We start from the raw sequence: 17,986 nt of genomic DNA, 5'->3' as shown, positions 1-17,986 counted from the left end.
CAGAAATGAGCTCCTGCAGCTGAGTGTTTTCTCCTGCTGCCACACAAATCCTGTTTTTAACTGAAGGTGTGAAACTCAACAGTCTCCAACGCGCTCTGCAGCCGATTAAACACACAGAGAACAGCTGGAAGTTTCGCTCTGGTGTCCGAACTCTCAGCAAAAACATCAACAACAAACTGAAAGTGTCAGAACTCAAAGTATGTTAATTGACGCTTTTTGTTTGCGAGCTGACAAAAAACGCTGCGGAATCTGACAAAAGGCCAAAAATCCATGAGTCACCTCCTCAGCCACAACACGGAGCGCAGACAGCCGAGAAATTAGGCTTCCACTTATCTTCACCGCTCCTGCAGCCAGAACCGACAGAGTGGAGAAAATAAAAGAACACCTCGGAGGCTTGTTGGGTAAAAAACCTGAAAACAGTATTTTAAAATTAAAGAACTTTACGCACAGACGGGCCTCTGGCTGTGCGTAAAATCCATCTCCTGTGGATTTTTGTTCTCGGGAAGCTTCAGAGGAGAAAAGCTAAACATATTTTAATTACCCAAAAGTAGTTTCAATTTGTTTTTGACTCTCCTGATTTCCAACAAGCTTATTTTATTGAACAGGGGATAAAAAAAACCTTCGTTTTCTGTTCCAGCGCGTCACTGAAAAACAGAGAAGACTTTTTAAAAAAACTGTAGAAAATGTTTAAAATATTCGCTGGAAATCTAAAATCTAAATTGATGAGGTGCAACACTTTGAAAATGTAATTAAATAAAGCTGCTAATTTAAAATCCGGATCCGGTCCGCGCGGGTTTCTGCTCCTCCCGGTCTCCTCCGGGACTCGCAGGCCGCCTGCAGACACTCTGGATGCGGTGAACTCGCTCCTCAAACGTGCGCCAAACTCTGAAACGTCTCCAGGCTGATTGGCTACCTGCACACACACACACACACACACACACACACACACACACACACACACACACTACTCTGATCTCCAAACTTTTTTTCCGTCTCTAAACTCCTCTCCTCTCTCCACCGTGAGTGATCGAGCCTCTTTAACATATTCAGACCAACGTCATCCGCTGAAGGTGGATCACGCCGAGCAGCCTCTTCTATAAAACCCCCCGCGGCCCCGCTCAGTGTGGAGGAACAGGCACCGGTCTGACGGAGGAGGAGGAGAAGAAGAAGAACAGAGAGAGGAAACTTTGCTTTTAACGCACACGGATTGTCCGCGGCGCTCGTCGGGAGGCTGGCTGGAGGTGAGTCCGCGGTTCGAGTCTCGGTGCGGAGAGAAAACTTAGAGAACGAGCTGCTGAAGTCTTTATTTCACTTCTCTGCGCTCACCTCGAGTTTACTGCTGTTAATCCGCTCCACACTGCAGCCCACTGTATTCAAATCCTCCTTTCTTCTTCTGTGTGTGTTTTTAAAAGCTGATTTATTGCCATTGCTCTATAAACCTCGGGCCGCCCGGGGGGCGACTGAGCCCCCTGAACTGTACCTATAAAGGCGCATAACCTAATAGACAAGCCGGCGCATGTAAACCTGTAAAACTATTTGGAATAGTTGACAGCTACTCCTCATGTTGGAGGAGCAGCGGAATGAAGGGGAGTTTCCTCACAGGAGAGTTTCTCCTGGAGCTCAGACAGTGTGAGGGAGTGTGTGAGGCGCATCCATCCGGTCTGATGACTGGAACTCTCCTGCGTCCATCAAAACACGGACTTTAATCTCTGATTAGTGGAAGGAGGAGAAAGCAAACTGCAATAAAATCATTCAACAAGTGCATCACAGCGCAGTGAGTCTGAGTGAAGGTCCAGTCAGTTTGATTTTTCTCTAACGAGCTGTAAAACGCGCGGCTGCCTGCAGAGACACTCTGGGTTCATTGTTCTGTGGGGCTGCAGGTAAACCCGAGCTAACACCTTTATCTGTTTGTGACAGAGTTTATTACAGGAGAGAAGAAGAAGAAGAAGAAGAGAAGCAGCAGGAGGAGAAACTGGCTGGAGGAGATTTACGCGACAGAGTTTTGAACGGGGACACACGCGCCTTTACGCACAGACACAGGTGGATGCTGGGAAGCGGACCGGCTCGGAGGAGATGTTACCCCTGGCCCAGTTCGGAGTGCTGTCGGCCCTGGCCACCGCGCTCACCTCGGTCCTGTCCGCGCTCCTGCTGCTGGCGCTGACCCGGCAGCTGTGGAGCCTCCGCTGGAGCCTGACCCGGGACAAAGAGAGCAGCCTGCCGCTGCCGAGGGGCTCCATGGGCTGGCCGCTGGTCGGGGAGACGTTCCACTGGCTGTTCCAGGTGAGAGTTGACCCGTCTGGGCTCCTGTAGCTTCGACTTTTTACAAGCTTGTCCAAAATATAGGTTAGCCCGGTGCGCACACGTGTGTATGTGTGTGTGTGTGTCTCTGTGTGTGTCTCTGTGTGTGTGTGTGTGATTCTCTTCACGTCACTTGTGGGTTTTTATCAGATTCTCCTGCAGGTGTGTTAATGAAAGGCTTCACACGCTGCAGGATGTGTTAATAATCAGATTATCGATGATGTGTCTAAACGCGGGAAGCTCCGAGCAGCTCCGCGGATTCTTGCGCGGGTTGTTCCGCTGCTGATGCGGCGTGTGCGGACTTGATGCTCGGTGCGTAATTCCTTCTTGCGGAGCAAAAACAGACGTTTTCTGTTCAATTCTTCCAGCTCTCCCTCCCCGTCTGTCTCTGCAGCAGAGAGGAATGCGCTCTCTCATCCCTTCATCTCTCTCTTTCTCTCCCTCCACACATCCATCCATCCTCCACTCCGCGGCTCGCTGCTGCACGCGGCGCGATCCTCCTCTCAGTTTCACCTTCTTGTTCATTTCGACTTCATGTTTCTAAAGAGTAAAATCAGGCAGAGAGAAGCTGACAGATCATCTTCAATGTGGCCAGAAGTATGTGGACGCAATCATCCATTGATTTTGAGGCAGATATTCACACATATTGTTTAAAATGATCCCTCAAATGTTGTTTTCAAACACTTCAGACACAGAGGCAGAATATTTCACACTCTAATAATGAAATAAATGATAAACTTCTGCCTGACTTCTCACACTGATCAATATGTCAGAGGCAAATATCAGTTTACCCACATGTCGATTAGGTTCTAATCGTGGAGATACTAGTTGTTTCTTTTTTGTAATTTAAATAGAAGCTGCAGTGAAAATAGAGAATCTGATGAACTCCTGGATTTGAGTTTTCCTGCAAACTAGCAACCAAACAAACTCGATGGTGAAGTGAAATCTGGAGTGGTGATTTAAAAATGTTGGAATTCAACCCAAGAAACCAGAGATGTGTTGAAAAGTTGGGTTCAGTTTCACATTGTGTCGACGCTGCGCTCGGGCTCCTGTTAGGTTCAGGAAAACATCACGGTTCTCCTAAGTTTCGAAGCTCAGAGTCTGGAGCTGTTGTCTCTGACTCAGCAGCTCCTCCATCTCCTGATTTAAAAGTAAGGTCATAAACATTTACTGTGAGCGTGATATGAAACGTCTAATCCAGGTTTCTTCTTCTTCTCTCCGCTGCTCAGGGTTCCAACTTTCACATCTCGCGCAGAGAGCGCCACGGCAACGTCTTTAAGACCCACCTGCTGGGGAAACCCGTCATCAGGGTGACGGGGGCCGAAAACATCCGCAAGATCCTTCTGGGCGAGCACAGCCTGGTGTGCACACAGTGGCCCCAGAGCACCCGCATCATCCTGGGACCCAACACGCTGGTCAACTCCATCGGAGATCTGCACAAGAAGAAGAGAAAGGTAGGAAACGGTCAGCGGATGGTGCACGATGGAGTTCAGACTGAAGCTGGTTCTGCTCTCCACTTTTATTTGGCTTGTCTGTTTTCAAGCAGGTCAAAATGATTTAGGGTTACAAACATTACACGAACACAACTGAGGAGGGAAACAGGAACTGCAGCAAGAGATTATTGATCCGTGTTTGATCATCAGCAGCGTTTAGTTCCAGACTTGGATCTGAGTTCAACGAGCCGGGCCCTGTCTCGAACAGACCGATTATTAAGTAAAGGTCAGGGGGATGCTGTGGGCGTTGTAGGTTTTGCTATAATCGGATTGTTTTTTTACGCGTACGTGGAGGCAAGATGGAGGAAAGTTAAATAGTTATCATTCAGATGCAGCCCAAATAGATATTTCTGCAAACAAGAATTCTTTCTGTTGGAAGTTTGTTTAGATTAAATTCTACGTTTTGAAAATGCTGATGCTTCTGCTCTGGTTAGATTCAGACACTAAATCCACTTCATGAAGAAAAAATCATGTTTCTTTACTTAAAATCCTGTTTTGGTCGCCACAAACCCTCGTCGCAAGGCTTCCTTGAAAATGAACAGTCTCAAAGTCACTTCTCGTCTGTAACTCAACCACCGTCGCCTCCACCTCCATGTGGATGAAAATTCTGAATGACAAAACATTTCTTTTCAAACAGCAACGCAACACAAAAAGCATTACCTCTCCATACAGCCCGTCTGCTAATCGCTGTCAAAGATGGAGACACACCCTGTCGCTCTGTTCCATCCTCTCCACCTCGTCCCGTCTTATCTCCTGTATCTTCGACATCCTCAGCCGCCCCACCCTGTCCTCCTCTTTAGTACTGAGAGGTGTTGACTGTTGTGTACAAGGTTATAACTTTTTATGACTCCTCTCTCTTTGTTTCCTTAATCCTTTCAAGATCCTGGCCAAAGTGTTTAGCCGGGGGGCTCTGGAGTCCTACCTGCCCCGGCTGCAGGACGTCGTCAAGTCTGAAATCGCCAAGTGGTGCTCAGAGCCGGGCGCCATCGATGTTTACAGCGCCGCCAGGTCGCTGACGTTCCGTATCGCCATCAAGGTCCTGCTCGGCCTGCAGATGGAGGAGGAGCGGATAGTTTACCTGGCGCAAATCTTCGAGCAGCTGATGAACAACCTGTTCTCGCTGCCCATCGACGCTCCGCTCAGCGGCCTCCGCAAGGTGAGAGATCACGATGAAGCCAGTTTATTCATGGCTGTGAAACAAACTTTCAGAAATTCATTTTCATTTTCGCCGGCTGTGTTGACATTTGGTTCTGTGTCCAGGGGATCAAAGCCAGAGAAATCCTTCACGCCAACATGGAGAAGATCATAGAGGAGAAGATGGAGCGGCAGCAGGTGGAGGACGAATACCACGATGCCTTCGACTACATGCTGTCCAGTTCCAAGGAGCACGGCCACGAGCTGAGCATCCAGGAGCTCAAGGTACCAGAGTGACGTGACGATATGACTCAGACTCAGAAATAAGGATTCTAGTTGTGATGGGATCAGACTGCACAAACTAAGATACAGACACACGAGACTTCACACTGAATATCAAGTAAAATGACGTATCATTCCATCTGCAGGAAACAGCAGTAGAGCTGATCTTCGCCGCTCACTCCACCACAGCCAGCGCCTCCACATCGCTGGTTCTGCAGCTCCTTCGCCATCCAGCGGTGGTGGAGAGGGCCAGAGTCGAGCTGGAGGCCGAGGGCCTCGGCCACGAGTCCAACAGCCCGTTCAGCGTCACCACGGAGAAGGAGGGCGCTGCCGACACCGAGACAAGCTGCCTGCTGAACGGAGGCTGTCTCCAGAACCACGGCGATGGCTTCCCACAGTCCCAGTCTCATGTACCGTATCTGAGCCTGGACAAGCTGAGCCAGCTCCGCTACGTCGACTGCGTCGTCAAAGAGGTGCTCCGCTTCCTGCCGCCGGTCTCCGGAGGTTACCGGACGGCCCTGCAGACGTTCGAATTAGATGTAAGTTCAAGTCTCTACCCTTCAAATGTTTTCTTTTCCCTGTGATAAAGGACAGAGGACGTCACATGTTTCCTTCAGCTACAACATAACTGAAATCTAAGCTTTTATTCCCAAAGCTACTTACAACATGCAGGGTGAAATCTACAGAACAGAACACAGAAACAAGTACAACAATTCTACTGGTTTTTAGATAAATAAAAGACAATTCTAACAACTCCTTGCACCTTCTCTTGGAAACATGGTGTGAAAGTTTTATTCAAAGTTTAATGTAATGTAAGGTGAGGTGGCGGGCGTGCAACTTTAATCACAATTTAACTGCAAAAAACATCCCAAAAACCTTTCAACATGCATCGAAATAGAAACAGAAAAGTTCACGTGAAATTTGGATTTTTAATCTGCAAAAATCGTCAGGCTGGCGAAACTAAATCTCGCTTCCATTTCGCTTCAGTCCATTCGTTGCCTTGCCAGACAAAAACCCTCATATAGGGTTGTGAGGGCTTTTGCTGAGAAACTGCCCGTACATGCCTGCATCCCTCGTCCTTAAATGCCCCCTCCCTGCCCTCAGCGTGCCCCCAATTTACCCAGTTCCTTGCGAAGGGCTGATTGAGCTTTAAGCGAATGGAAAGAAATTCCCAGAATGCCATTGTAATGCACATGACGCCATTTATGCGCCTCTCTCTCTCTCTCAGGGTTGTAAACTCCTATAGCTGAGAAGTAATTGCAGTATTGAAAATGTAATTATTCCTGTTCATTCAAGTGCGTCTTCCTGAAAGCCTGAACAAGGAATCCCAACTCTGCAGAAATAATTGGAATTAGGTCATAACGAGTTCTGGATTAACAGACGACTGAATGAAAACATGGAGCTGAAAAACAAACGAGAAAAAGTTTTACAAGTAATAAAAATCATCTGACTGTTAAACTGATAATCTGCATGTTTCCTAAATCGTCACTTTCAGTCCAGTCGTATTTATCTGATTTCTGTCCTCATCTCACAGGGCTACCAGATCCCCAAAGGCTGGAGTGTGATGTACAGCATCCGGGACACTCATGAGACCGCAGCGGTCTTCCAGAGCCCGGAGCTGTTCGACCCAGATCGGTTCGGCCCAGACAGGGAGGAGAGTCGGTCGTCTCGGTTCAGCTACGTTCCGTTCGGCGGCGGCGTGCGGAGCTGCGTAGGGAAAGAACTCGCACAGATCATCCTAAAGACTCTGGCTGTGGAGCTGATCGGGACTTGCAAATGGACTCTGGCCACTGAGAACTTTCCCAAGATGCAGACGGTCCCGATAGTGCACCCGGTGAACGGGCTTCATGCCCACTTCTCATACAACTACCCGCTTTAGATACTGTACAGACTTTTCCGAAAGACTCACCCAGGAGGCATGTTAACCTTCAGTGTGCTCCTGGAAGAACTAGGAGACAGAACCACCCGGCTGGGCCTGATGGTGCAGTTCAGACCCGCTTTGGACCTGAAGACGGGGTGCCGATCATCATCTCTTCATTGGTGTGGTCCAGACTGATAGCAAACCACTCTGTTGTAGCACAAGTACCTGCCGTGCTCACCTGCATTTGTTTTACAAATCTTTTCACAACTTTTCTTTCCATGTTTAAGTTATTAATGTTTCTGTGTGTGTGAGAATCGCCTGCAGCTTTCTCTCTGCTCATCTCAAACAGAAGTTCTGGGTTTCCGTGCTGCTGCTGAACGGAATGCATGTTCACCTCACGAACAGAAGGTTTCTCTTCAGGGTGGGTTAGGTTGACTGAAACACACTCGTTCTGCATCAGTGAAATGAGCTACAACAAGTGCCTACTGAACACACCCCGAGTTCAGTTTACTGAAATCATCATCACATCAAAAAGTCTTTCTAATAAGTCGTCTTAGCTTCAGTTTCTTGGTTTCCAAGACAAACATGCAACTCCAAACTGCCAGTGATGGTTCGCACCAGTTTGCTGTGATACACACTCGGTTTACAGGCGACAGTTTGGTGTCCTGCACCAACACGACACATCCAAGACTCACATGAGTTGGCTTTGCTGTATTTCACTTCAGTCACTGTTTAATGAGCCGCAGTGAAGTGTCGTAGTCCACAAAACATTTCTGGAAATTCACAGCAAAACTGAAGTGGCAGGATAATTTTAATACAAACATAATCCAGGTTTCCACAAACCCATAGATCCCAAAATGATTTCAAAAGACGTGATTTACAACCTTTTTTTAAAATCTTCACAGCAGCTGCTGATATAAAGGTGTTGGTGCCTGTCCAGTCTGAAGGGGGTGACGGCGTCAGATCAGTTTGGGATCTCTGGGTTGTGGAGACTTAGATTACAACAGATGATTTTATGGTAGTTTGGTCCGTTTTAAAACACGTCTCCAGCGTCTTCAGTTGTTTAGGAGAATGCTGCAACTCCAGAAATGTTTTGTAGACTACGAAACGTCGCCTGAGCTGATGTAAGAGTGAGGGTGAGAAGATAATGACTGAAGGAGTTTTAAGATTCAAAGATGGCAATTTGGTAAAACTCTTCCAGATGAACAGTCCTGGAAACCAATCCTGTGTGCTCTTCTTCTTCAGTCCTTCAGTTGTCTTTATCTATGTCTTCCAGCCAGGGCTCGTCTTTCTGAGCAGCCTGTGAGCAAGGCACTGGATGCCTGCTCGCTCTGTGGAGCAACAGAAAGATTCATTCAATCTAAAAAAAAAAGAAAAAACTGTGACAGTTCTCATCAGAACCCAACTCGAGCCAGACATTCAGCCATCTGCAGTGGACTAATATTTGAACCCTTTTGGAAGATACTTCAGGACCCACGTGGGCCGCGGGAGAGTCCGGAACCACATCCAGGTCGTCTGGATGTTTTGAACTGATGGACCTTGCACTTGGTTTTGACACACGGGACATCAAGTCTTCACTCAAATGGTTCTGCTTTGTTTTTAAATATGAATGTAATATATATATCGTTGGCAGTGCTATCATGTGTGTATCAAATGAAGTAGCATTCTGAATAAGCTGTATTTAAAATGCAGATGTATAATTTCTATTGAACTTTTACTCGTTCTGTAACAATACTTTCTGTAATTATAAATAGATAGAGACACTAACCTGTAATGTAAAGGACTGTCCATCAAACCTTGTTTCACTGCTAGAACATAGAAATCCTTCATTGTTTAGAGCAGCATATATTGAAAGTAACGTTATTATTATTATTATTATTGTTATTATTGTTATTTTTATTATGAATGGTCTAATTTTAGGACTGTTTCTGTGTCGGTCTTGAAGCCTAATAGACGCGCTGTGAAATCTTACGTACGGATGGATTCGTGGAAGGAGATAGCACTTTCTCCGCTTTAAGGAGTCTGTATATATTTGTCCTGTCAATGCATTCGCTGAGTGTATCAGATGTAGCTGCTGTACAGTTGATGTAAAGAGTAAATTAGAAGATGATAAACATGGTTTGTTGTTGTTCAATGTGTTTAAACTAAGTCAGAGATCTTGATAACGTTGCTGCGGGGTCGTGCGACGATAACATTTCATGTGCATGTTGAAGGTGATTTATTTGTCTTTATACAACACAGAGTGAAGGTTGGAACTGCTTCATACAACATAAACATATACACAGTTATTTCAGGGTGAATGAGATCAAGGTGGTGATGATAAAACAGTCAGCATCTTCACTTTAAAGCCCCTGTACAGACTTTTCATTTAGTGTTGATTTTGGCGGCCCCGCTGGACGAAAGCGGTAGTGTTTTGCCGGAATGAAGACTGCATTTCCCATGAGCTCTAGCGCCCACTGTCGTGAAGACTGGCTGGCGCGTGTAGATTTGTTTTGGAAACGTCGGAAAGACGACGGGACTTGCTTTGAAAACTTTTTTTTTTTTTTTTTTTTTAGCAGCTATCTGCAGCGTGCATAGGGACGAGGTAATGTGTCTATTTGTATTTCTACTTAATATAATATGCCGCCGGTGAAACAAAGTAATGCTGCTGTTGCGCTGCAATTTGCCTGCTATATATATTACCCACGGTGCTACAGAGCTAGCGTTACAGCAAAGTCACAGTGATTGTGATGTTCTAAGTAAGAAACTGAATCATTTATAATGACAGAGGATATTACCGATGCATCGTTGCAGGTCGGCTGGGCTGATACACACAGCTGAAATGGATGCGTGATCTAAGACGTTTGTTGTCGTTTTCACGAGTGTAGTATCTAAAGCTAATCTAGTGGTAACGTTAGCCAGCTTTGTTGTAACAACATAAATTCATGTATTGCTGTAAACTACGTCCCGCATTACATTTCATAAATGAAATCAAATTTACAAACCTGTCTAAGAGGAATCGGGCGAATTCTGCATCCGACCCTCCCTTCAAGCCCCGCAACTCTCTCCATCTCTGGAAGGAATCGCCAATGTTTATCCGTGTTTTAGCCCTAGCTCGATCGGATTCCCTCTTGGCCTTTCGTTGGTCTTCGGTTCGAATTCTTTTTCTTTTCTTTGTCTCATTATCAGCCATGACAAAAGTTTTAGCTCGGTTAGCACTGGCTAGCGTAGCAACAAAACAGCTATGCCGCATCCTGAATGTCGTCAGTTCCGGTCTGACTGCCGTAAATCGTTTCGTCAGTGGTCCGACCCGACCAAGGCCTTTCAGAGGTATAGAATTAGACTACTTAGAAATAGCGTATCTTCACGCTGATGGGCTCATTTGCTGTTGTAGGTAACAGAGACACATCAGCAGAAACCAGAGACTTTTGCATATCCAATTAAAAACTCCGTACAGGGGCTTTAAAAGAAACATTTTCCATCAAGTTCCGACTGCGTTTAAGCATCAAGCATCACTGACGTAAACACAGAGTCCACCTCTCATTTGAACAAGTTTGATCTCTGCAGTGAGGTGATGTTCTGTTCTGAAGCCCACATCCAAATGTTTGGGTTGTAATGGTAATATTAATATCTAATCATCTGTGAAGAGTATCTTTTCACCAAATCTTCGAAACTAACAGCTGCTGCCAGTGTAGCTGCGGTAGCTTAGCTCGTAGCCGTGCAGCATGCAGGCTAACTCCAAGAAGACCACCTAGATACTGTAGTCCCTGTCATCATACTGGCCTCTGTCCTCTCTGTATGCCAGCTGACTCTTAATACTACAATACCCATAAGTCTCAGCAACTGCTATTATAGAGAAGAAGCCAGTCAGAAGCATCAATCAGAGTTTAAAACACTATCAGCCAAACGCGATATCACAGAAACTGAATCCATCAAAAACTGACCTGGAAACAGATTTCTGCACACATTAACACTGTGGAGACCTCTTGCCTGCTGCTGTGGTGTTTTTAGCAGTATAAACAACAAGCTGATAACAATACAACTTCATATCTTGACCTCATTAAAGGCAAAACTGACAGTGAGGCCACCACTGAGGTCACCGCTGAGGCCACTTCTGAGGTCATCGCTGAGGTCACGCGGCATTTCCAGCCTCCACCTGCCGCCTTCATTGACAGGCAGAGAATGGGGTGAAGCTATGTGGCAGAAAATTAACAGGACACAAAGAGCCTGGTCTAATTATGTCCGCTGCAGGGCCTCGTAGCGCTGCCAAGGTCGTTATCTGATGGACGCTCAGTCACTGTGAACGCTGCGACGTTTTGAACCAGAGTTCACTCCGGTGCCACCGCCTGTGCAGGTCAGCCACCGGTCAGCTGATGGGAGGGTGCATGGGAACCAAAGAGGGGTCGCAACTCGACACAAGACAACACAACAGTCATCGCTGTGCATTATACAACTGACGCAACAATGAAGGTCAACACACTCGCTAGCTCCCGCTACGGGCCGGAGAGGCCGGAGTGAAGCTCCACACGACAAACTCATTCTGATGCTTTGAGTCTGCAGTGATTCTGCTGAACATGAGAAGAAAATTTATTTTTAAAGATGACAATGAGCTGAAATCTGCTTCAGTCATATCAGGTATTGGCTCTGAATGACAGAAGAAAATACATAGACATATATGTTTGTGGAAGGAAAAATGGGGGAAATGAAAAGGTAAATAAAATACAGAAGCGAAGCATTTGGTAAATCAATTCCTAATTTTATTTTTGTACCATTTTTAACCCATTTAATGGCATAGTACTTCATTCATTGAGCCTTGGATTTCCTTAGTTATTTTTGCTTTTTGCAGTTCAGTCCTCCAAACACAGGCTTCACAGTCCAGTGATTCTTCTGGGCGAGCTGTATGGAGCCATTTTATGTTTTATTATGTTTATTTTACGTTTTAAATCAAGTCTGCAGCTACTTCTGTTGTTAAGGAGAAGACTGCTGCAGCACTGTTTTGCTGTTTTGTTAATTGTGAAACAAAAGCAAGTTTAAATGAAGCGACAAGACAAAACATACAAAATCAATAAAAGGTGAGCAACAATGGCAGGCAGAGAAAAGTCCAGAAAACAAAGGTAGTCAAAATGTAGACAACAAAACAGAAAGTGTAAGACTAACGTGGACGGAGGAGAGGTGAGACAGGTGAGGAGGAAACGCAGGTGTAAATCCACAGTGAGTGATTCATTAATGCGTCTCAGGTGAGGAGCATGAAACCTCACACACGAGGATATAATCACCAAAATGTAACACTGACAAAATGACAAGAAACCCAAACTGAGTCAAACTGAAGTGGAATAAAAGTTTTCTTTGTTCATTGTCACTTGTGAATGAAAACTAAAGAAAACATCCCAAAACAGATGGTGATTCACAACGTTTCTCTTTATCCGTCCCATAAAATCTATTTTTTCTCCCTCTCTGAGCTATAAAAACCTTTCCACTGCACAGCTCTCCTGCCTCCTCCTCCTATTTGCTTGTTTTCTGGTTCAAAGGCAGTTCTTGGGCACGATAAGAGACACCAATTTGCAAAATGAGGGAGAGAACGGGGTCAGATGGTGACTTGGATAAAGCGTTCGGTGGCCTGCATCAGTTCCCCGGCCAGCCGGTGCGTGTGTGTCCAGATATTTTACCTCCAGCTTGTGTTTTCTTAAAGTTTATTTTCATCGCTGCCGCTGTCACAGGAAAAACCACAACGCTGCAATCTCGGTGGTTTTTCTTTCTCGTGCTTGTAATTGAAAGTTTACATTGCCATTTATGTGCTGAGTCAGTGTCAGGGACCTTTCAGGCTTCATTGTGTGACTTCGGGAATAAAATGGACTGAAATTAAACCCTGGCAGCTGTGGAGCACCACCAGCAGTTCATTCATCCTGAGCAAGCAGATCAACTCTGCCAGAAATTTTCACTGGCTTAGTCGTATTGCAAAATTAGAATCATCCATCCAAAGTAACCAATATTTAGCTGCTGAATATGTGTTTTCAGTCTGTTTTAGTCCACAGATTGATGTCCATTTTCGCCTACAACTTGCAAAACGCTGACAGCTTCACAGAATCTCAAGTTGTGTGTCGTCAATGACCCGTTTTGTGCGTGTGCTGTCGTACATGATCATTAATGTTATTAATAGTAACAGGGGTACCTTGAGCAACACATCCTCATACCTAAATGACATCGCTTCCAGGAAGGAACGGAAACAAGAGGGGAGCAAAACAAAGCTGCTCTCGGGATGTTTGAGATCTTAAAAGATTTAAAGATTGTTGAACGTCTCGATGGTCAAAAGTTGTCGAAAATTAGTTGTTAGAAGAATCCAGCTGGAATCCAACGAACATGGAGGACACAAGACACAGTGTGGGTCTTTAACATTGGATTAACAGGCAGAAAGAGTGAACAAAACACTGGTCCAAACCACTTTGTGTGTGTCAATAAAGTTACATTCTGATTAAAGCACATCTGATCTTCTTATGTAAACATCTGTAATCAGAATGATTTCAGTCGGATTGAAGAAATATTGTTCATGTCACCACAGGCTGACACACTGAGACTACTTGGTTAGCTTCAGGAAAACTTTGTTGGTGTTCAAGTAACTCCGCAGCTTCAATTACACGATGGACCTCCATTAACTTCACTATTTAGTGAGTAAGAATAATGTGTTTCTGAGATATCAGTGACATCATGTTGTGTAGATTCTGTATCCACGGTGCTAAAAGACGTACAAACTTAAGATCGCCTCAGATTTTAAATTATGGATAATGGAAGCAACACTTTTTGCCTCGTATCCTCTTAAAAGAAAAATAGGTTTTCCAGTTGGCAGGCATCACAAAAACACAAAAATAATGGTGGTAGTTGTCTGTTAAAAAGTTGTGAGTCACGCCCACATGAATTAAACACTTGTGTGTGTTTTTCTTTTTGGTGATCAGCTGTAAAAAAGACAAAGAACTTGTTTGGTGCTGTTCTGTGATCTCTGTGGAGCGGCCGGTCACAGATGCAATCACTCGCTCATTAGTGCCACAAAGTGTTTCTTTCAAGAAGGAGGTTCACCGAAAGAAAGTAGGTCACAGTGGATCACCTGTTTGCTTTGTTGTCGTGCAGTTTGTTCACCATAAAAGAGGTAAATCTAAATGTAGAGCGACTGAGATGAATAAACAGAGTCGAATCAAAGAAGGCATTTACTTTGATAAAGAAATTAGTAGATGTGGACGTGAAAATCATCATTTTCAGTTCAGAGAAAAGGGTTCTACTTATTTCCAATTCATTCTCTACTAAAAAAAAAATCTAAACATATATTTTGAAATTCAACAAAACAATCATTTGGCAACATTTCTCAGCCCCTCACACGCCGCCTGTACGTGACCTCCTCACCTCTCTGGACTCGTGTCGCTTGTGTTCTGGTTGAGGAACAAAAGATACACATCGATAATGATTTCTCTAAACGGCTGTTTCAGGTCATTGGGAGAGCACTTAATTATTATAATGAGGTAAAAGAGCGGTCCTTAGAGAAAAATTAACTAACTGACTCGGGCCAGCGGCGCGTTACAGCAATCCGCCCACCTCACAGAGGCAGGTCAGGTTTATTTATAACAAGACTTTCAGGGAAATCTGTTCACATGGCGAAGATGTTGACACGAACACAGAGAGAAATGAAAGTGACACGTGATGCAGCGCTGAAACTAAAGCGGATCAGCGCCAAATGGAGTCAAATATTCTTATGTATAAGGGAATGTTTATAGACGGCATGACGTGGTTCTCGTTCCTCCAAATTCCTCCAAATGGACAAAGTTCAGCTGGCAACAAGAAGTTACACCACAACACCGACTCCTACATGTGTCGGTTCCATTTTCTTCAACTGTTTCAAAGTGTAGAGCAACAAAAGTGAAGCCAGACTTTCTGTACACGGTGCAGTTTTCAGTTTTCCGTTGATATCTGTGAGTCTTTGACCCAGTGTCGCTCCACAGCAGGTCATTTAAAACCACACAGTCTCATTCTGCATCAAATTAGCAATAACAGACATGCAGCATACCCGAACACCTTCAGAATAAAGGCATCAAAACAACAAAAACTTCTCCGCTAGGTTTAGGATGACATCATGGTTTCTCTGAAAATAATGCTTTACTGTTGACACGTGATGATTGAGTCTTGCTTCTCACTTCTCCCTGGGTTTCTGGATGAAAGTGAATGAAGTGAATCTTCATCTGGATCTTTATACTGTATTCATGCTGTCATCATTATCGCCCCCTGCTGGTACCGCACCTGCACACACATGGTTAGGTGAGGCAAACAACTTCAAGGTCAAGTTAGCCCTATCAAAATAAAGGTTGGTTAACTTTAGGGTTAGCTTGTTGTGAGACTTGAACCCTGGTCGCAGCCTTGGTGCAGATCTTAACATCCCAACATCTTCCATTAAGGACTTTCTGGTTCTTTATGCAAAGTTCCTGCGCCCCGGTTGTTATCACCCCTACAGGTACCTCACACACCTGTACATTTCATATTTAGGAAACCTCTGCCTCTGCTTTGTCGTCCACCTGGACCGAGTCTAGACACGAGGTTAGTGTTTGGTCACAGCAGGAAGTGGCACAGAAAGCTTAAGTGTTACATCATTCATACCCAGTTCATTTCCTCAGAGTTTAGCCTTGTAAAGATGGTATTTAATCAATTTCATGACTTCTTGTGTCAAAGAAATAGTCCCTATGAAAACTAGGATTTGGATTATTCACAGTCACAGTTTCTGGAGAGACATTGACATTTTCGATGCTGATTGGATAGATATCTTTAAACTCTGCTGAATAAAAGAAAAAAGCAAGCCTGCGACTAAATACCTCGAGAAGGAAGTGATACGTTATGGAGGTATTTCGGTGAACCAACTCGCAGAAGCTTTAGCTGGAATTTAAACATGCAGGGTAAATGTCAGACGGTGCAGCCGAGTCACAGACCAGCTGGAGGAAACATAGATGGCGAAGCAGTCGGAGGAGGTGGAGGAGGATGTGGAGAGGGAGGAGGAAGAGTGGGTATGGACATACAGCCGTACAGCAGATAATTATTGGTTTTGTCAGACAACATCTGTTATGTCAGCATTCCAGCCGTCAGCCTGGAGGAGGACGAGCTAAAAACCGCCTGCAGAGTTCAGAGACAGACAGAAACAAGGCCAGACACAGGAAGGCAAAACCCAGCGTTCACTTTGGACACTTTGGAGTTCACCTTCATGTTTATGTGAGCGGAGAGTCTGAACCTTCAGCCTGAGGGTCACAAGTTCAAATCCCTGTCTGCCCCGCTGCAGTGTCCTTGACCAAGACTGTCTCCCCTCAGGCTGACCATGACCTCTGACCTTCTTGGAGTGTCCTAGAGATTTTACATGGACTACGTGGTCTGGTCTTCAGCCACAGCTAAACATTATATATTAACAGTTATGTGACTCTCACCTGGAAATACTTTGCTTTGTCATTTTGTCCCAACGACAACTTCACAGCTGCTCCAGGATTTACAAGGAGCCACAAACAAGCAAATTAAAAATCAGTGTTGTTAGAGGAAAATAACTTTTTCAGGACCAAAGAATCTGGACGGGCTTCGTCTGATAATTAATTATCAGGATCTTTTTCTTCTGTCAAATTCCTCTGTGATTCATTGACAACACAACAGTAAACATGTTTCTATGCATGTTCTGTACACAGTGTCGGCCGTTATCCTCGTGTTCACATGTGATAAGTGAACTTTTATCGTTAGACGTGGTCACAAACTGGTTCAGTGACGTATACTGCGTTCACGGAAACGTAGTAATTGATTCGTCTTTAGGTCGAAGTATTCTGATCTTCTAACAATATTCCAACTAAGCAGTTTTCGCACCACTAATATTCCCGTTCACATGCAGCTGGACATACTCACTTTCAAACTGCAGTGGTGTTGCTCTGGTGGTGTACCCTCGTTAACTCACTCCTCCAGGTTTTTGCAAAACGGTTCTTTAATGAATATAACTAACACCACAGGCAGCTAATGCCACCGTGGACTTCATGGAGGTTCTAGATGAGGTACAGCAGCGTGAATGTTGGGAGGGTGATGGTGTTAAAATGGTGCATCACATCCTGCAAGTCATTCACACTGATACACTGATGGGACCCATGTTCCTGTTCTGCCACTATCTCACCGACACTGTACAGCTACTACAAAACTACAAAGGGTGGCTGCCACATGTTCTTCAAGCAGTCATGAATGATCAATATTGATGAGTACATATGGGTTTCTGTGATTCCTGTATGTGTAAACTGTGGCATAAACCCCAGTTAAGAGAAGTATTCTGAATGCACTGATCTTTAAACAACTGGTCTTAATCAGAAATTGCTATTTTGAGAATAAGGTCTAATCTAGATTGTCTAAACGGAATATGTCGTTCTCATAATCGTTATAAATTTGGAATTAAAGTGAAAAATGAGTCTCAGTGTGTTGATGCCTTCCCATAAGAGACTGTTTTCCATTATCAACACATTACATCCCTCGACTACTGTATTTACCTTCCCTTTACCGTCCCTGACGTCAAAGGATGCATTCCTACATGATGCAGCAGGTGTGTTTCCCTTCAGGGGTTATATAAGGAAAAACATGGGAGAGACGAATGGATGTCTGGAGCTGGATAGATATAAGAATAGAGCGAGAAATAATAAGAGAACCGGGCAGAGGAACAAACCAACTGACTGATGATTTATTGGTTGTCTCACTGACTGATAATATCACCGTTTGAACAAAAGATTGAAGGATGGATGTCAAAGACTTTGTTCTCTGTTGGAGGAATGTTTTTTTTTATTACCACAAACCCCAAACTAAATTATTTTCAGCAATAGCTTAAATGTATGTAAACAAAATACAGTTAATTAAACCCTTTTGTTCTCTACATAAGCCGACGTCTACTGAAACGTATTTTTCATCC

The 17,986-nt window shown here is 44.6% G+C and overlaps 1 protein-coding gene across 2 annotated transcripts; it reads left to right on the top strand.

Moving 5' to 3' along the window:
* The first annotated feature begins 1,135 nt into the window (after positions 1 to 1,135).
* On the top strand, positions 1,136 to 9,202 carry cyp26c1 (cytochrome P450, family 26, subfamily C, polypeptide 1). 2 transcript variants are annotated; one of them, XM_030441108.1, is made up of 7 exons: positions 1,136 to 1,241; positions 1,918 to 2,280; positions 3,528 to 3,752; positions 4,672 to 4,947; positions 5,052 to 5,210; positions 5,354 to 5,746; positions 6,742 to 9,202. In XM_030441108.1, the coding sequence occupies exons 2-7, from the start codon at positions 2,074 to 2,076 to the stop codon at positions 7,084 to 7,086; spliced, it is 1,605 nt and encodes a 534-aa protein (XP_030296968.1). In that variant the 5' UTR covers positions 1,136 to 1,241; positions 1,918 to 2,073; the 3' UTR covers positions 7,087 to 9,202. The 2 variants fall into 2 exon arrangements, with proteins under 2 accessions (XP_030296968.1, XP_030296969.1); XM_030441109.1 differs by lacking the exon at positions 1,136 to 1,241 and adding an exon at positions 1,727 to 1,774.
* The last annotated feature ends 8,784 nt before the right edge of the window (positions 9,203 to 17,986 follow it).

The sequence above is a fragment of the Sparus aurata genome, chromosome 15 (assembly GCF_900880675.1).
Source record: "Sparus aurata chromosome 15, fSpaAur1.1, whole genome shotgun sequence".
Classification (NCBI taxonomy): Eukaryota; Metazoa; Chordata; class Actinopteri; order Spariformes; family Sparidae; genus Sparus; species Sparus aurata.
The sequence above is the reverse complement of the archived record's forward strand: the minus strand, read 5'-3'. Positions and strand labels throughout refer to the sequence as shown.

Excerpts from the sequence above, each read along its gene's own strand:
- cyp26c1 (XM_030441108.1), top strand. The coding sequence starts at position 2,074 with ATGTTACCCCTGGCCCAGTTCGGAGTGCTGTCGGCCCTGGCCACCGCG. Across the intron at positions 2,281-3,527 it reads CGTTCCACTGGCTGTTCCAG|GGTTCCAACTTTCACATCTC; the intron begins GTGAGAGTTGAC and ends TCCGCTGCTCAG. Across the intron at positions 4,948-5,051 it reads CGCTCAGCGGCCTCCGCAAG|GGGATCAAAGCCAGAGAAAT; the intron begins GTGAGAGATCAC and ends TTCTGTGTCCAG.